Below are 14,734 nucleotides of genomic sequence, written 5' to 3' on the forward strand. Positions count from 1 at the left end.
GAACAAGGGTGTGTCTCCACGGAAAATAAGACTTGTGTATCTTTCTAAAGCATGAAATATCTCTGTCTAATGTAAGCACTGTTGTTCCATGCATTTGTATATTTTTATTGTAAATGTAGTACAGATTTATTTTAGTAAATAGAGATAATCATAGAAACTTCTATAATCCCACCAGTGATAACCAGTTACCATTTTGCAGTGTACACTTGCAGAATTTTTCTGTTCAAAAATAGATTACCTGCAGAAGTCTTCAAATGGGGTCATATGTAATTTTGTTTTCTAACTTGTTTTTTTCACTCAATATGTCAGGCAGGTTTTTGTGTACTAATATGTGCACTTTGACAATATTCTTTGAATTGGCTGTATAGTATTCCACTGAATGAATGTGCATCATTTATTCAAACACTCTAGATTTAGCTGTTTAAATGGTCTCCAATTTTTATTATAACAAAAGCCCTGAGAAACACTCTGGGATGTAAATCTTTGTGCATGTTCTTAATATCACCTCAGGAGAAATTAGTAGAAGTGGAGTTCTGGATCAAAGGAGATGAGTGTGTCTCTAATTTTTTTTTTTCTTAACAAATGCCATATTATTATCCATACCGAGTTTGTACAGATTTTCCACAAAAGTGAAATCAGTGACATACTCCTTAAGATTTCACTTGCAGAAAGTAGTGTAACTTCAGAGTTATGTGTGTGTAGCATTTTCAGTTTAATATAGTGTGGCTTCTTGTTGCTCTGATCTTGTTTTTGGTAGTGGTTTCCACTTTGTATGCATACATATATTTAATTTACAGTTTACTGGTATCAATGAATTTAAGATGACCAATAGACACCAAAACTACTTCATTTCTTTTGGTGAATTTCATAGTAAAACACTAAATGGTCTTATCTTAATGTGCTCATTAATCTGCTATAATAAAATCTATTCCTTCCTTGACAGATATTCTGAATATTCTTTGTACTGGATCATATTTAATCTCAAGAGTAAAAACAAAAATCAACCCCTCAAAACCCTACTCACAGCTTTGCTGACTTACACAATCGACAGTGAAATGATTAGTATCCAGCACCACTACCATCCTGCCTCACTGAAGGAAGAAACATGATCTGAAAATGCATTAAAATCCCCAAGGTATTTTTTTAAACAACCTCAATCATTCAACAACCAAGTTTTTCTTGTCTCAATAAAGTGATATTTCCATTCTTCCATTTGCTCAGGGCAAAACACTATCATCTTCCTTGATTCATTCTCCTTCTATTAAACACCATATCCAATCCATCAAGGAATCCCATTGGCTATACCTTCAAAAGATACCCTCAATCTGACCAGTTCAAAAAACCTCTGGTGCTACCACTCAATTCCAAGCCATCATCATCTGTGTTTTGGATTATTGCAGTAGTCTCTTCAATGGTCTTCCAGCTTTGGCCTTTTTACCCCTCTAGCTTATTTTTCACACAGCATCTCAAGAGATTCTGTTCAAATATATGTCAGATCAAGTCACTCTACTCCTCAAAACTTTCCAGTGGCATCCCACCTCGCTTGGACTCAAAGCCAAAATCCTTACAATGGACAACAGGGCCCTACAGAATTGATCATCCCCTCACCCTTCAGTATCCTCTGAACCCCTTTCCTGTTGCTCTCCCCTTTCCTCAACTCACTTTGATGGGTCTCCATTCTATTTGTCTAAAAAGCAGCAGAGAGAACTTGTACTTTTTTGTTTCCTCTTTTGGCCATGCCAGGGCAGCATGCAGAAAGTTTCCCCACCAGAGATCGAACCCTGTGCCCCCTGCAGGGGAAGCTAGGAGTCTTAACCACTTGACTGCCAGGGAGGTCCCAAGAACCTATACTTAAAAGTAGAGTCCACATGACTATAGAAATAGCAGTTGATAAATAATGCATCATATTGAGCTCAGGGTGTTTTGACCCGTCACTAAGGCACTCTGGAATGAGTTCCCATACTCATTTCTTAAAATCACTTAGTCAGCAAATAGTTACTGAGAGCCTATCATATTCCAGACACTGTTGTATATGCATACATCAATAAACAAAACATACAAACCTGTCTACCTCAGTACCTTCCATTTGGTAGGGAGTGAGAGAGAGAACATGGTTAAGTTAATTGTGAAGCATGTTAGAAAGTGATACTGAAATGGAAAAATATAGAACAGGCCTGTGGGGCTAGAAGTGTGTGCGTGTGTGTGTAAGTGCTGTGTGTGGGGGTAGCTGTACTGTTGCTCTATGCCACAATGTCCCACGTGAATTTGACATGTTTCTCGGGTTGAGTTTTGGGTAGGTCATATTAATAGATTAAATCTACTTGCAATATCCTGGCTTCTGACATGATTCCCACACAAATCTGCTATTCCAATTCTTCCTGTACTTCCAGCATGACCTGTTCCTTATATTTGTTCTTACTCATCCCATTGTTTTAACAGATTTTTCTCCCTACTCTCTGGGCCATTGGTTGAAATTATGGCTGACATCTTATGAATTTGTTGGTGATCTTCTACCACAACCACTTCTTCCCTTCAATTTGGTCTTCGCTCTTGTTAACGCCTCAGGCCTGCCAGTAGCAGTCAGTGACACCCACATGGATTTCTTCACCCCAAAAGTTTGATGAAACTGCCATAGTCAGAAATGAATTATTGACCTGCACAGAATCAGACATGGTGATGTAACTGGTTATTTTCTTAGCAATATGTCCAATCTAGTTAAAACCAGTGTATTTGGTTTTATAATAGTCCATCACTGACTCTGAATATGTACAAATATCCAGGATAGTTCTGGGCTTCCTTGATTTCTCAATTCTGAGATTTTGTTTCGCTGTGGGTTAAGACTTTAGGTTATTCCTAAGGGTTTCAGGCAAAACTAAAATTTTTTTTTAATCTACTGAACAGCCTGACTGTTCAGATAAGCAGAATTTAATTGACACCTATTTAGGAGAGTCTGCCTGGAGATGAGTTATGGAAAAATACAGCTCCACTAGAAACTTTTCACTTTTCTATGTAAAGTTTAAAAGCAAAATTAAAATTAAAAAAATAAAAAAATAAAAATAAATAAACTTTTCACTTTTCTCTCTTCAAAACTCTGATTTTCTCCTAGTCCAGCCATGCTCACAGAGATTTTAAGCGGATTAATTAGTGCTTGAAAAGCACCTTTATACATGAAAAGTAGCTAAGTACTAATTTAATCTTTTAAACTCTGGATTATTCCTATTGCAGTTCTAATTTCATACTTTTTCCATGTCACCAGATTGTAGGTGAGCTCCCAAAATAGTTACTAGGACTAAAACTTATGACCCACCATGCAAAATAGCTCTGGGCAAGGAATGCTGAGACTGTAACAATGACCTATTCCTTTAAAAAGATTCTTGTTGGCCCCCTGCGGGCCACAGGCGCGCGGGGCCGAGCCTCCCCGCGGTGGCCGCCATAGTGTGAGATATTTAGCGGGAGCGCGCGCGAGTTTGAGAACGCGCGGAACGCCGGCGGCGGACAGTGGGGATCCGCGGCGACCGTTGCTGGGCGCACTCTCTAATGGCGGCGGCGAGCCAGAGTGTCCCGTCGGTACTGGCATGAGGCAGAGGCAGTGGCAGTGGCTGTGCCCGTGGTGGCGGGCGTTGGTGGCGGCGACGACGACGACGACGACGGAGCGTGTTTGAGCAAGGTCCGATGGCCGAGGCGCGCTCTTCCCCCACAGAAATGAGTCGTCAAACCGAAAGAGCGTCACCTACTGGAAACTCAGACGGTGCGGCCTCCTCGGCGCCTGTCTTGACTGACACCACTGTGTCCAACAGTGACTTGGCGAGTCTTTTTGAGTGTCCGGTCTGCTTTGACTATGTGTTACCTCCAATTATACAGTGTCAGAGTGGCCATCTTGTTTGTGGCAACTGTCGCCCAAAGCTCACAAGTTGTCCAACTTGCCGGGGCCCGCTGACATCCATTCGCAACTTGGCTATGGAGAAACTGGCCAATTCAGTACGTTTTCCTTGTAAATACGCCTCTTCTGGATGTGAAGTAACTATGCCACCCACAGAAAAAGCAGACCATGAAGAACACTGTGAGTTTAGGCCCTGTCGTTGTCCTTGCCCTGGTATTTCCTGTGGGTGGCAAGGCTCCATGGATGCGGTAGTGCCGCATCTGATGCAGCACTATAATGACTCCATTATAACCCTGCAGGGAGAAGTTGTAGTTTTCCTTGCAGTCAACATTAATCTGGCTGGTGCCCTTGACTGGGTGATGATACAGTCCTGTTTTGGGTTTAACTTCATACTATTCTTGGAGAAACTGGAAAGCTACGATGGTCACCAGAAATTCTTTGCCGTTGTCCAGCTGATAGGAACACGCGAACAAGCTGAACGTTTTACTTATCAACTTGAGCTAAATGGTAATAGGCGGCGATTGATTTGGGAAGCCACGCCTCTATCTATTCGTGAGGGAATTGCAACAGCCTTTATGAACAGTGACTGCCTAGTCTTCGACCCTGGAGTTGCGGAACGTTTCGCAGAAGATGGCAATTTAAGCATCAATGTAACTATTTCCATGTGTTGAAATGCTGATCAAACATTTTGTGACTTGTGTTTAAAACCAGTACATTCAATTTCACAGAGAATAAGGCACCTGTCTTCCTACCAACCAGAAACTTTTGGTAGGTTGAAGCTAGAGACTTTAAGATAAAACGAAAGGGTGTTAAATACAGGAAATAGTTGCATGTAATAACACTAATATATTTAAAATATGTCAACAGTAAACCACTGAAAAAATATATGTATGTTTACACCCGAGATGGGCATCTTTTGAATTTAAAAAAGGAAGCTTTGAAAACTAATTCTGAATTTTTGTTTACAGTAGATTGAGTGTACTGTTGAGTGTACCTTTTTGTGTGCCTGCGCTGTGTGTGTGTGCACGCGCATACTTGGATTTCTTCTCCTATAACTGACAAGCCATATTGAGGGGTCTTGGACCACTGCATTTCCCCTCTGTGAGTCAATACATAATGCACTTGTGTGTGTATGTTTGAGTGTGTGTTTCTGTATTTGCTAATTTTTAATCCTAGTTTTTTTTCCTAGTTTTTAATTAAATAAATTTGACTTTCTTTTCTGTAAAAGAAACTAAAAAGATTCTTATTTATTTGATGTCACCACAAAGAGTTTTTCAGGGATTTGGAAATGAGAGCATTTTGTATTTGGTGTAGAGCAAAAAAAGCTGTTCACGTAAGGGGCTTTCCTAATAGCTCCATTGGTAAAGAATCTGGCTGCAATGCAGGAGAGCCTGGTTCGATTGCTGGGTGGGGGAAAGATCCGCTGGAGAAGGGATAGGCTACCCACTCCAGTATTCTTGGGCTTCCCTTGGGGCTCAGCAGCTAAAGAATTGCCTGCAGTGTGGGAGATTTGGGTTCGATCCTGGGGTTGGGAAGAATCCCTGGAGAAGGGAAAGTCTACCCACTCCAGTATTCTGGCCTGGAGAATTCCATGGATTGAATAGTCCATGTGGTCTCACAGATTGGGAAAAGAGACAGACTACCCACTCCAGTATTCTTGGGCTTCCCTTGTGGCTCAGCTGGTAAATAATTGGCTTGCAATGTGGGAGATCTGGGTTTGATATCTGGGTTGGGAAGATACCTGGAGAAGGAACGGCTACCCACTCCAGTATTCTGGCCTGGACAAGTCCATGGAATGTATAGTCAATGTGGTCACAAAGAGTGGGATAAGGGATAGGCTACCCACTCCAGTATTCTTGGGCTTCCCTTGGGGCTTAGCTAGTAAAGAATCCACCTGCAATGTGGGACATCTGGGTTTGAACGGGTACCCATTGCAGTATTCTGGCCTGGAGAATTCCATGCACTGTATGGTCCTTGTGGTCAGAAAGAGTGGGAGGAACGATAGGCTACCCACTCCAGTATTCTTGGGCTTCCCTTGTGGCTCAGCTGGTAAAGAATCTGCCTGCAATGTGGGAAGTTTGGGTTTGAGCCCGTGTTGGGAAGATGCCCTGCAGAAGGGAAAGGCTTACCCACTCCAGTATTCTGGCCTGGAGAATTACAAGGACTGTAGATCGCCTGGAGAAGGGAATGGGTACCCACTGCAGTATTCTAGCCTGGAGAATTCCATGGACTTAGAGTCCATGTGGTCGAAAGAGTGGGAGAAGGGATAGGCTACCCATTCCAGTATAATTGGGCTTCCCTTGTGGCTCAGCTGGTAAAGAATCTGCTTGCAATGTGGGAGATCTGGGTTGGATTCCTGGATTGGGAAGATCCCATGGAGAAGGCAAAGGATATGCACTCCAGTATTCTGGCCAGGAGAATTCTATGGACTGTAGATCTCCTGGAAAAGGAATTGGCTACTCACTCCAGTATTCTGTCCAAGTGAATTTCATGGACTGTATAGTCCATGGGGTTGCAAAGAGTGAGAGAAGGGATAGGCTATCCACTCCAGCATTCGTAGACTTCCCTTGTGGCTCAGCTGGTAAAGGATCTGCCTGCAATGTGGGAGATCTGGGTTCAATCCCTGGGTTGGGAAGATCCCCTGGAGAAGGGAAAGGATACCAACTCCAGTATTCTTGCCTGGAGAATTCCATGGACTTTATAGTCCATGTGGTCACACAGATTGGGAGAAGGGATAGACTACCCACTCCAGTATTCTCGGGCTTCCTTTGTGGCTCAGCTGGTAAAGAATCCGCCTGCAATGTGGGTGACCTAGGTTCGATCCCTGGGTTGGGAAGATCCCCAGGAGAAGGGAAAGGCTACTCATTCCAGTATTCTGGCCTGGAGAATTCCATGGATTGTGTACTCCATGTGATCACAAAGAGTGAGAGAATGAAGAGACTACCCACTCCAATATTTTCGGGCTTTCCCTGTGGCTTAGCTGGTAAAGAATCTGCCTGGAATGTGGGAGATCTGGGTTCAATCCCTGGGTTGGGAAGATTCCCAGGAGAAGGGAAAGGCTACCCACTCCAGTATTCTGGCCTGGAGAATTCCATGGATTTTAGATACACTGGAGAAGGGAAAGGCTACCCACTCCAGTATTCTGGCCTGGTGAATTCCATGGACTGTATCGTCCATGTGGTCACAAATTGTGGGAGAAGGGATTGGATACCTACTTCTGTATTCTTGGGCTTTCTTTGTGGCTCAGCTGGTAAAGAATCAGGCTGCAAAGTGGGAGATCTCAGTTTGATCCCTGGTTGGGAAGATCCCCTGGAGAATGGAAAGGCTATGCACTCTAGGATTCTGGCCTGCAGAATTCCACAGACTGTAGATCCCCTGGAGAAGGGAACAACTACCCACTCCAATATTCTGGCCTGGAGAATCACAAGAGTCAGACAGTCCTGAGCAACTTTCACTTTCACTTTCTTTCATTGCAGATTAGCTAAAATGCCATGGAAATTTTGTTTCAAAACTCAGACTTGGAATTTGAGTTCATCAATAGACTAAATACATTTTCATGAGAATCTTGGTATTGTACGTCTCTTCCTTCTACCTTAAACATTTCATTACATTTTTCACAAATATCTCTTAACAGGTTGTGATGAGATATTTCTCTTCCAGGACTGATTAAAAGATATTCATTTGGATTTATAACCAAATGTCTATGAGAAAAACAAGTCGGACTATGACTCCTACAGGTAATGCAGGAATATTAATACCACTGAATTGTATAACTTTCTATCAATTTCACCTTTCCAATTACCTTGCTAAAAGTGAAAAAGAAAGGTAAAAGCTAGTAATCTGATCTGAAGCTACCAAGTGTTGAAACAGGCAGGTTATTGAAAGGTATTGAGAGAGCGTGTGGGTGTGTCATCGTTTTTAACTCTGAACAAGTTCAAAGTTGTTAGTGAGTTGTTAGCTTTTCTAAAATTAGTACCTAAACTCTATAATAAAGATTTGATAAACAACAAGTTCTTACTGTATAGCACAGTGAGCTATATTTAATATCCTGTGATAAACCATAAAGTAAAAGAATATGACAAAATATAACTGAATCACTTTGCTGTGCAGCAGAAATTAACACAACATTGTGAATCAACTATACTCCAGTAATTTTTTTTAAGAGTAAGATTTCTTAGTTTACTGCATCTACCTAAGGAAACGAGGATCTACTCTTCTCCATAATATAGATCAAATTTACTTAATGGTCTTCTGGGCTAGCTCTATGCCTTACATTGTTAAGGATGTCAAACATTTAACAACCTTGTCATGTTAATTATTAATTTTGCAAGCCTTACTTTTAGAAATAATGTTTTATTTGTTTTAGCCCTTTTAGGAGTTCTGTAGTATAGTCTCTAAAAAATTAAATGAAAAAAATTGATAATTATATACAAATAAAGATGTGTATATTAAATTTTGATGTTTTTGAAACTATTGCTATATTAAAAAATGAGTTGAACATTTAAGCCATAAATTGTCTTAGGAATATATGTGTTCAACAATATCAACTGCATTTAACAAGTTAAAGCAATAATAATGAATACATGAACAAAGCTAGAATACTGGACAAACTATCTTTAATGCAAAAATAGAGAAGAATCATCTATGATATTCAATATGCAATTTAAATAGCTAACCTCTAGGGGGAACAGAGAAGGCAATGGCACCGCACTCCAGTACTCTCACCTGGAAAATCCTGTGGACAGAAGAGCCTGGTGCGCTGCAGTCCATAGGGTCGCTAAGAGTCGGACACGACTGAGCAACTTCACTTTCACTTTTCACTTTCCTGCATTGGATAAGGAAATGGCAACCCACTCTAGTGTTCTTGCCTGGAGAATCCCAGGGACGGGGGAACCTGGTGGGCTGCCATCTATGGGGTCGCACACAGTCGGACACAACTGAAACGACTTAGCAGCAGCAGCAGCAGCAGCATACATATACATACATAAGTTTGAGGAAGGGAAGACATGAATGGTTGCAGTCTATGGGTCACCATAGAAACATCATCTTTCTTCCACATTGCCCATAACCTACATCAATGTGTTTCACCACTCCCTGCTCTTACTGCCTTCATTTCCCACTCCCCCATTCCCTACACATATGGTCTGCTCCAGATGTCTTCATTCTGGGGAACAAAAACACAGCTTCTTTTCTCAAAAAAGGTTGTCATCCTAAAAAAATCTTCCTGTGAGAGGCCTTCTGTGCCAGTCTACTGCTGAGATCAATTCCCCATAGTTCCAGATTGATTCTTTCAAATCTCCATCAGAAGCAAGGAGAAAGAAAAAAAGAAACTGTGATAACTCTACATTCACTGATGTAATCTCTCCAAACTTAAGAAATTTGCTCACACATGGTCTCATTAATGGTAATATATTTAATCTCAGTTTTATTTATTTACTTTACAATATTGTATTGGTTTTGCCATACATTGACACGAATCTGCCAGGGGTGTACATGTGTTCCCCATCCTGAACCCCCCTCCCACGTCCCTCCCCATTCCATCCCTCTAGGTCATCCCAGTGCACCAGCTCCGAGCACCCTGTAATTTATCTTGCATCTGCAGATGGGAACTTTCCTCTTCAGTAATGTTCATCCTTAACAGCATCCTGGAACACACTTATCTTTGCCAAAAAGCATCTGGAAGAAAGAATGTTATCTTTTACAAACCATTCTCAGCTAGAAAGACTACAAGGTAGATAACAAAAATAATTTTATTATAGATAAAATGAAATCCTGTTTCATTTTCCCTCGCTCATACTGGCCTCCCTGCTATCATTCTCATCTGGAGGCTCACTTCTACCTCAGGGCCTTTTCATTACCATTCACCTTGCCTCAGAAAGTCTTCCCCCACAAATTTCTCTTCCTTATCTCTTCTCTAGTCCTGTCAACTTATTAGAGGAGCTTTCCCTGTTTTCCTGTTTAAAACTGCAGACCTCTCTCCCCTGTCCCAACTCTCATTTCTTGCTTTTGTGGTGCTTTAGTCACTAAGTCATGTCCAATTCTTGAGACCCATGGACCATAGCCTGTCAGGCTCCTCTGTCCATGGATTTCCTAGGCAAGAGTACTGGAGTGGGTAGCCATTCCCTTCTCCAGGTGATCTTCCTGACCTATGGATCAAACCCAAGTCTCTTGTATTGTCTCCTGCACTGCAGTCAGATTCTCTACCACTGTGTCACCTAGGAAGTCCTACTCTGCTTCTCTCTCTCTTTATAACACTTATCATTATATATTTTGTATGATTTTCTTTTTCTGATATCACTTGAATGTAAGCTCCATGAAGGTAAGGAACTTGATCTGTTTTATTCATTGCTACATCCTCAGTACTTACAAGTTCAGCCAGTCAGTAATGTCCAACTCTTTGCAACCTCATGGACTGCAACACGCCAGGCTTCCATGGCCATCACAAACACCTGGAGCTTGCTCAAACTCATGTCCATCGAGTCAGTGATGCCATCCAACCATCTCATCCTCTGTTGTTCCCTTCTCCTCCAGCCTTCAATCTTACCCAGCATCAGGGTCTTTTCAATGAGCCAGTACTTCACATCAGCTGGCCTAAGTATTGGAGCTTCAGCATCAATATTAGTCTTTCCGATGAATATTTAGGACTGATTTACTTTAGGATTGACTGGTTTGATCTCCTTGCAGTTCAAGGGACTCTCAAGAGTCTTCACCAACACCACAGAACAAAAGCATCACTTCTTCAGTGCTCAGCCTTCTTTAGAATCCAACTCTCACATCCATAAATGACTACTGGGAAAACCATAGCTTTGACTAGACAGATATTTGTCAGCAAAGTAATGTCTCTGCTTTTTAATATGCTGTCTAGGTCAGTCGTAGCTTTTCTTCCAAGGAGCAAACATCTTTTAATTTCATGGTTGCAGTCACCATCTACAGTGATTTTGGAGCCCAAGAAAATAAAGTCTCTCACTGTTTTTATTGTTTCCCCATCTATTTGCCATGAAGTGATGGGACTGGATGCCATGGTCTTCTCTTTCTGAATTTTGAGTTTTAAGCCAGCTTTTTCACTCTCCTCTTTCACCTTCATCAAGAGGCTCTTTACTTCTTCTTCACTTTCTGCCATATGTCATCTGCATATCTGAGGTTATTGATATTTCTCCCAGCAATCTTGATTCCAGCTTGTGCTTTATTCAGCTTGGAATGACACATGATGTACTCTGTACATAAGTCAAATAAGCAGTGTGGCAATATACAGGCTTGACATACTCCTTTCCCAATTTGTAACCAGTCCATTGTTCCATGTTTGGTTCTACCTGTTGCTTCTTGACCTACATACAGATTTCTCAGGAAACAGGTAAGGTTCTGGTATTCCCATCTCTTTAAGAATTTTCCACAGATTTTGTGATCCACACAGTCAAAGTCTTTCATGTAGCCTATGATGCAAAATTAGATGTTTTTTTCTGGAATTATTTTGCTTTTTGTATGATCCAAGGGATGTTGGCAATTTGATATCTGGCTGCTCTGTCTTTTCTAAATCCAGCTTGAACATCTGGAAGTTCTGGGTTCACGTACTGATAAAGCCTAGCGTGGAGAATTTTGAGCATTACTTTGCTAGCACATGAGATGAATGCAATTGTGCAGTAGTTTGAACATTCTTTGGCATTGCTTTTCTTTGGGATTAGAATGAAAACTGACCTTTTCCAGTCCCGTGGGCACTGCTGAGGTTTCCAACCTGCTGGCATATTGAGTGCAGCACTTTCATAGCATCATATTTTAGGATTTGAAATAACTCAGCTGAAATCCCATCACCTCCATTAGCTTTGTTCACAGTGATGTTTCTTAAGGTCCACTTGACTTTGCCCTCCACGATATCTGGCTCTAGGTCAGAAATCACACCATTGTGGTTATCTGGGTCATCAAGATCTTTTTTGGTATATTTCCTTTGTGTGTTCTTTCCACCTCTTAATATCTTTTGCTCTGTTAGCTTCGTGTCGTTTCTGTCCTTTATTGTGCCCATCTTTGCATGAAATGTTCCCTTGATACCTCCAATTTTGTTGAAGAGATCACCATATGGTCATCACATGGACATCACCAGATGATCAATATCAAAATTAGATTGATTATATTCTTTGAGCCAAAGATGGAGAAGCTCTATTTGCTTGTCAGCAAAAACAAGACTGGGAGCTGACTGTGGCTCAGATCATGAACTCCTTATTGCTAAATTCAGGCTTAAATTGAAGAAAGTAGAGAAAGCCACTAGGCCATTCAGATATGACCTAAATCAAACCCCTTTCAATTATACAGTAGAAGTGAGAAACAGATTCAAGGGACTAGATCTGATAGACAGAGTGCCTGAAGAACTATGGACAGAGGCTCATAATGTTGTACAGGAGGTGTTAATCAAAAACATCCCCAAGAAAAAGAAATGCAAAAAAGGAAAATGGTTTTCTGAGGAGGCTTTACAAATAGCTGAGGAAAGAATAGAAGTGAATGGCATAGGAATAAAGGAAAGATATATCCATCTGAATGCAGAACTTTAAAAAACAGCAAGGAGAGATAAGAAAGCTTTCCTAAGATCAACTAAACAGAAAATTAACAAGGAAACACAAACTTTAAATGATACAATAGACCAGTTATACCTAATTGATATCTATAGGACGTTTCACCCCAAAACAATGAATTTCACCTTTTTCTCAAGTGCACACAGAACCTTCTCCAGGATAGATCACATCCTGGGCCATAAATCTAGCCTTGGTAAATTCAAAAAAATAGAAATCATTCCAAGCTTCTTTTCTGACCACAATGCAGTAAGATTAGGTGCTAATTACAGGAGAAAAACTATTAAACATTCCAACATATGGAGGCTGAACAACACACTGCTGAATAACCAACAAATCACAGAAGAAATCAAAAAAGAAATCAAAATATGCATATAAATGAATGAAAATGAAAACACAACAACCCAAAACATGTGGGGCACTGTAAAAGCAGTGCTAAGGGGAAAGTTCATAGCAATACAGGCATACCGCAAGAAACAAGAAAAAAATCAAATAAATAACCTAACTCTACACCTAAAGCAACTAGAAAAGGAAGAAATGAAGAACCCCAGGGTTAGTAGAGGGAAAAAAATCTTAAAAATTAGGGCAGAAATAAATGCAAAGGAAACAAAAAGGACCATAGCAAAAATCAACAAAGCCAAAAGCTGGTTCTTTGAAAGGATAAATAAAATTGACAAGCCATTAGCCAAACTCATCAAGAAACAAAGAGAGAAAAATCAAATCAATAAAATTAGAAACAAAAATGGAGAGATCACAGCAGACAACACAGAAATACAAAGGATCATAAGAGACTACTATCAACAATTATATGCCAATAAAATGGACAACGTGGAAGAAATGGAAAAATTCTTAGAAAGGTACAACTTTCCAAAACTGAAGCAGAAAGAAATAGAAAATCTTAACAGACCCATCACAATCATGGAAATTGAAACTGTAATCAGAAATCTTCCAGCAAACAAAAGCCCAGGTCCAGACAGCTTCACAGCTGAATTCTACCAAAAATTTAGAGAATAGCTAACACCTATTCTACTCAAACTCTTCCAGAAAATTGCAGAGGAAGGTAAACTTCCAAACTCATTCTATGAGGCCACCATCACCCTAATACCAAAACCTGACAAAGATCCCACAAAAAAAGAAAACTACAGGCCAATATCACTGATGAACGTAGTTGCAAAAATCCTTAACAAAATTCTAGCAATCAGAATCCAACAACACATTAAAAGATCATACACCATGACCAAGTGGGCTTTATCCCAGGGATGCAAGGATTCTCCAATATCTGCAAATCAATCAATGTAATACATCACATTAACAAATTGAAAAATAAAAGCCATATGATTATCTCAATAGATTCAGAGAAAGCCTTTGACAAAATTCAACATCCATTTGTTATAAAAACTCTCCAGAAAGCAGGAATAGAAGGAACATACCTCAACAAAATAAAAGCTATATATGACAAACCCACAGAAAACATTATCCTCAATGGTGAAAAAGTGAAAGCATTTCCTCTAAAGTCAGGAACAAGACAAGAGTGCCCACTCTCACCACTACTATTCAACATAGTTTTGGGTTTTGGCCACAGCAATCAGAGCAGAAAAAGAAATAAAAGCAATCCAAATTGGAAAAGAAGAAGTAAAACTCTCACTGTTTGCAGATGACATGATCCTCTACATAGAAAACCCTAAAGACTCCACCAGAAAATTATTAGAGCTAATCAATGAATATAGTAAAGTGGCAGGATATAAAATCAACACACAGAAATCCCTTGCATTCCTATACACTAACAATGAGAAAACAGAAAGAAAAATTAAGGAAACAATTCCATTCACCATTGTAACGGAAAGAATAAAATACTTAGGAATATATTGACTTAAAGAAACTAAAGATCTATATATAGAAAACTATAAAACACTGGTGAAAGAAATCAAAGAGGACACTAATAGATGGAGAAATATACCATGTTCATGGATCGGAAGAATCAATATTGTGAAAATGAGTATACTACCCAAAGCAATCTATAGATCAATGCAATCCCTATCAAGATACCAACGGTATTTTTCACAGAACTAGAACAAATAATTTCACAATTTGTATGGAAATACAAAAAACCTCGAATAGCCAAAGCAATCTTGAGAAAGAAGAATGGAACTGGAGGAATCCACCTGCCTGACTTCAGGCTCAACTACAAAGCCACGGTCATCAAGACAGTATGGTACTGGCACAAAGACAGAAATATAGATCAGTGGAACAAAATAGAAAGCCCAGAGATAAATCCACACACCTATGGACACCTTATCTT

General features: G+C 40.2%; 1 protein-coding gene across 1 annotated transcript; it reads left to right on the top strand.

Annotated features, from left to right (window-relative positions):
* Positions 1–3,368: 3,368 nt before the first annotated feature.
* LOC102414874 (E3 ubiquitin-protein ligase SIAH1-like) lies at positions 3,369–4,826 on the top strand. Its single transcript, XM_006053793.4, has one exon. The coding sequence runs from the start codon at positions 3,673–3,675 to the stop codon at positions 4,549–4,551; it is 879 nt and encodes a 292-aa protein (XP_006053855.3). The 5' UTR covers positions 3,369–3,672; the 3' UTR covers positions 4,552–4,826.
* The last annotated feature ends 9,908 nt before the right edge of the window (positions 4,827–14,734 follow it).

The sequence above is a fragment of the Bubalus bubalis genome, chromosome X (genome assembly GCF_019923935.1).
Source record: "Bubalus bubalis isolate 160015118507 breed Murrah chromosome X, NDDB_SH_1, whole genome shotgun sequence".
Lineage (NCBI taxonomy): Eukaryota > Metazoa > Chordata > Mammalia > Artiodactyla > Bovidae > Bubalus > Bubalus bubalis.

Excerpts from the sequence above, each read along its gene's own strand:
- LOC102414874 (XM_006053793.4), top strand. The coding sequence starts at position 3,673 with ATGGCCGAGGCGCGCTCTTCCCCCACAGAAATGAGTCGTCAAACCGAA.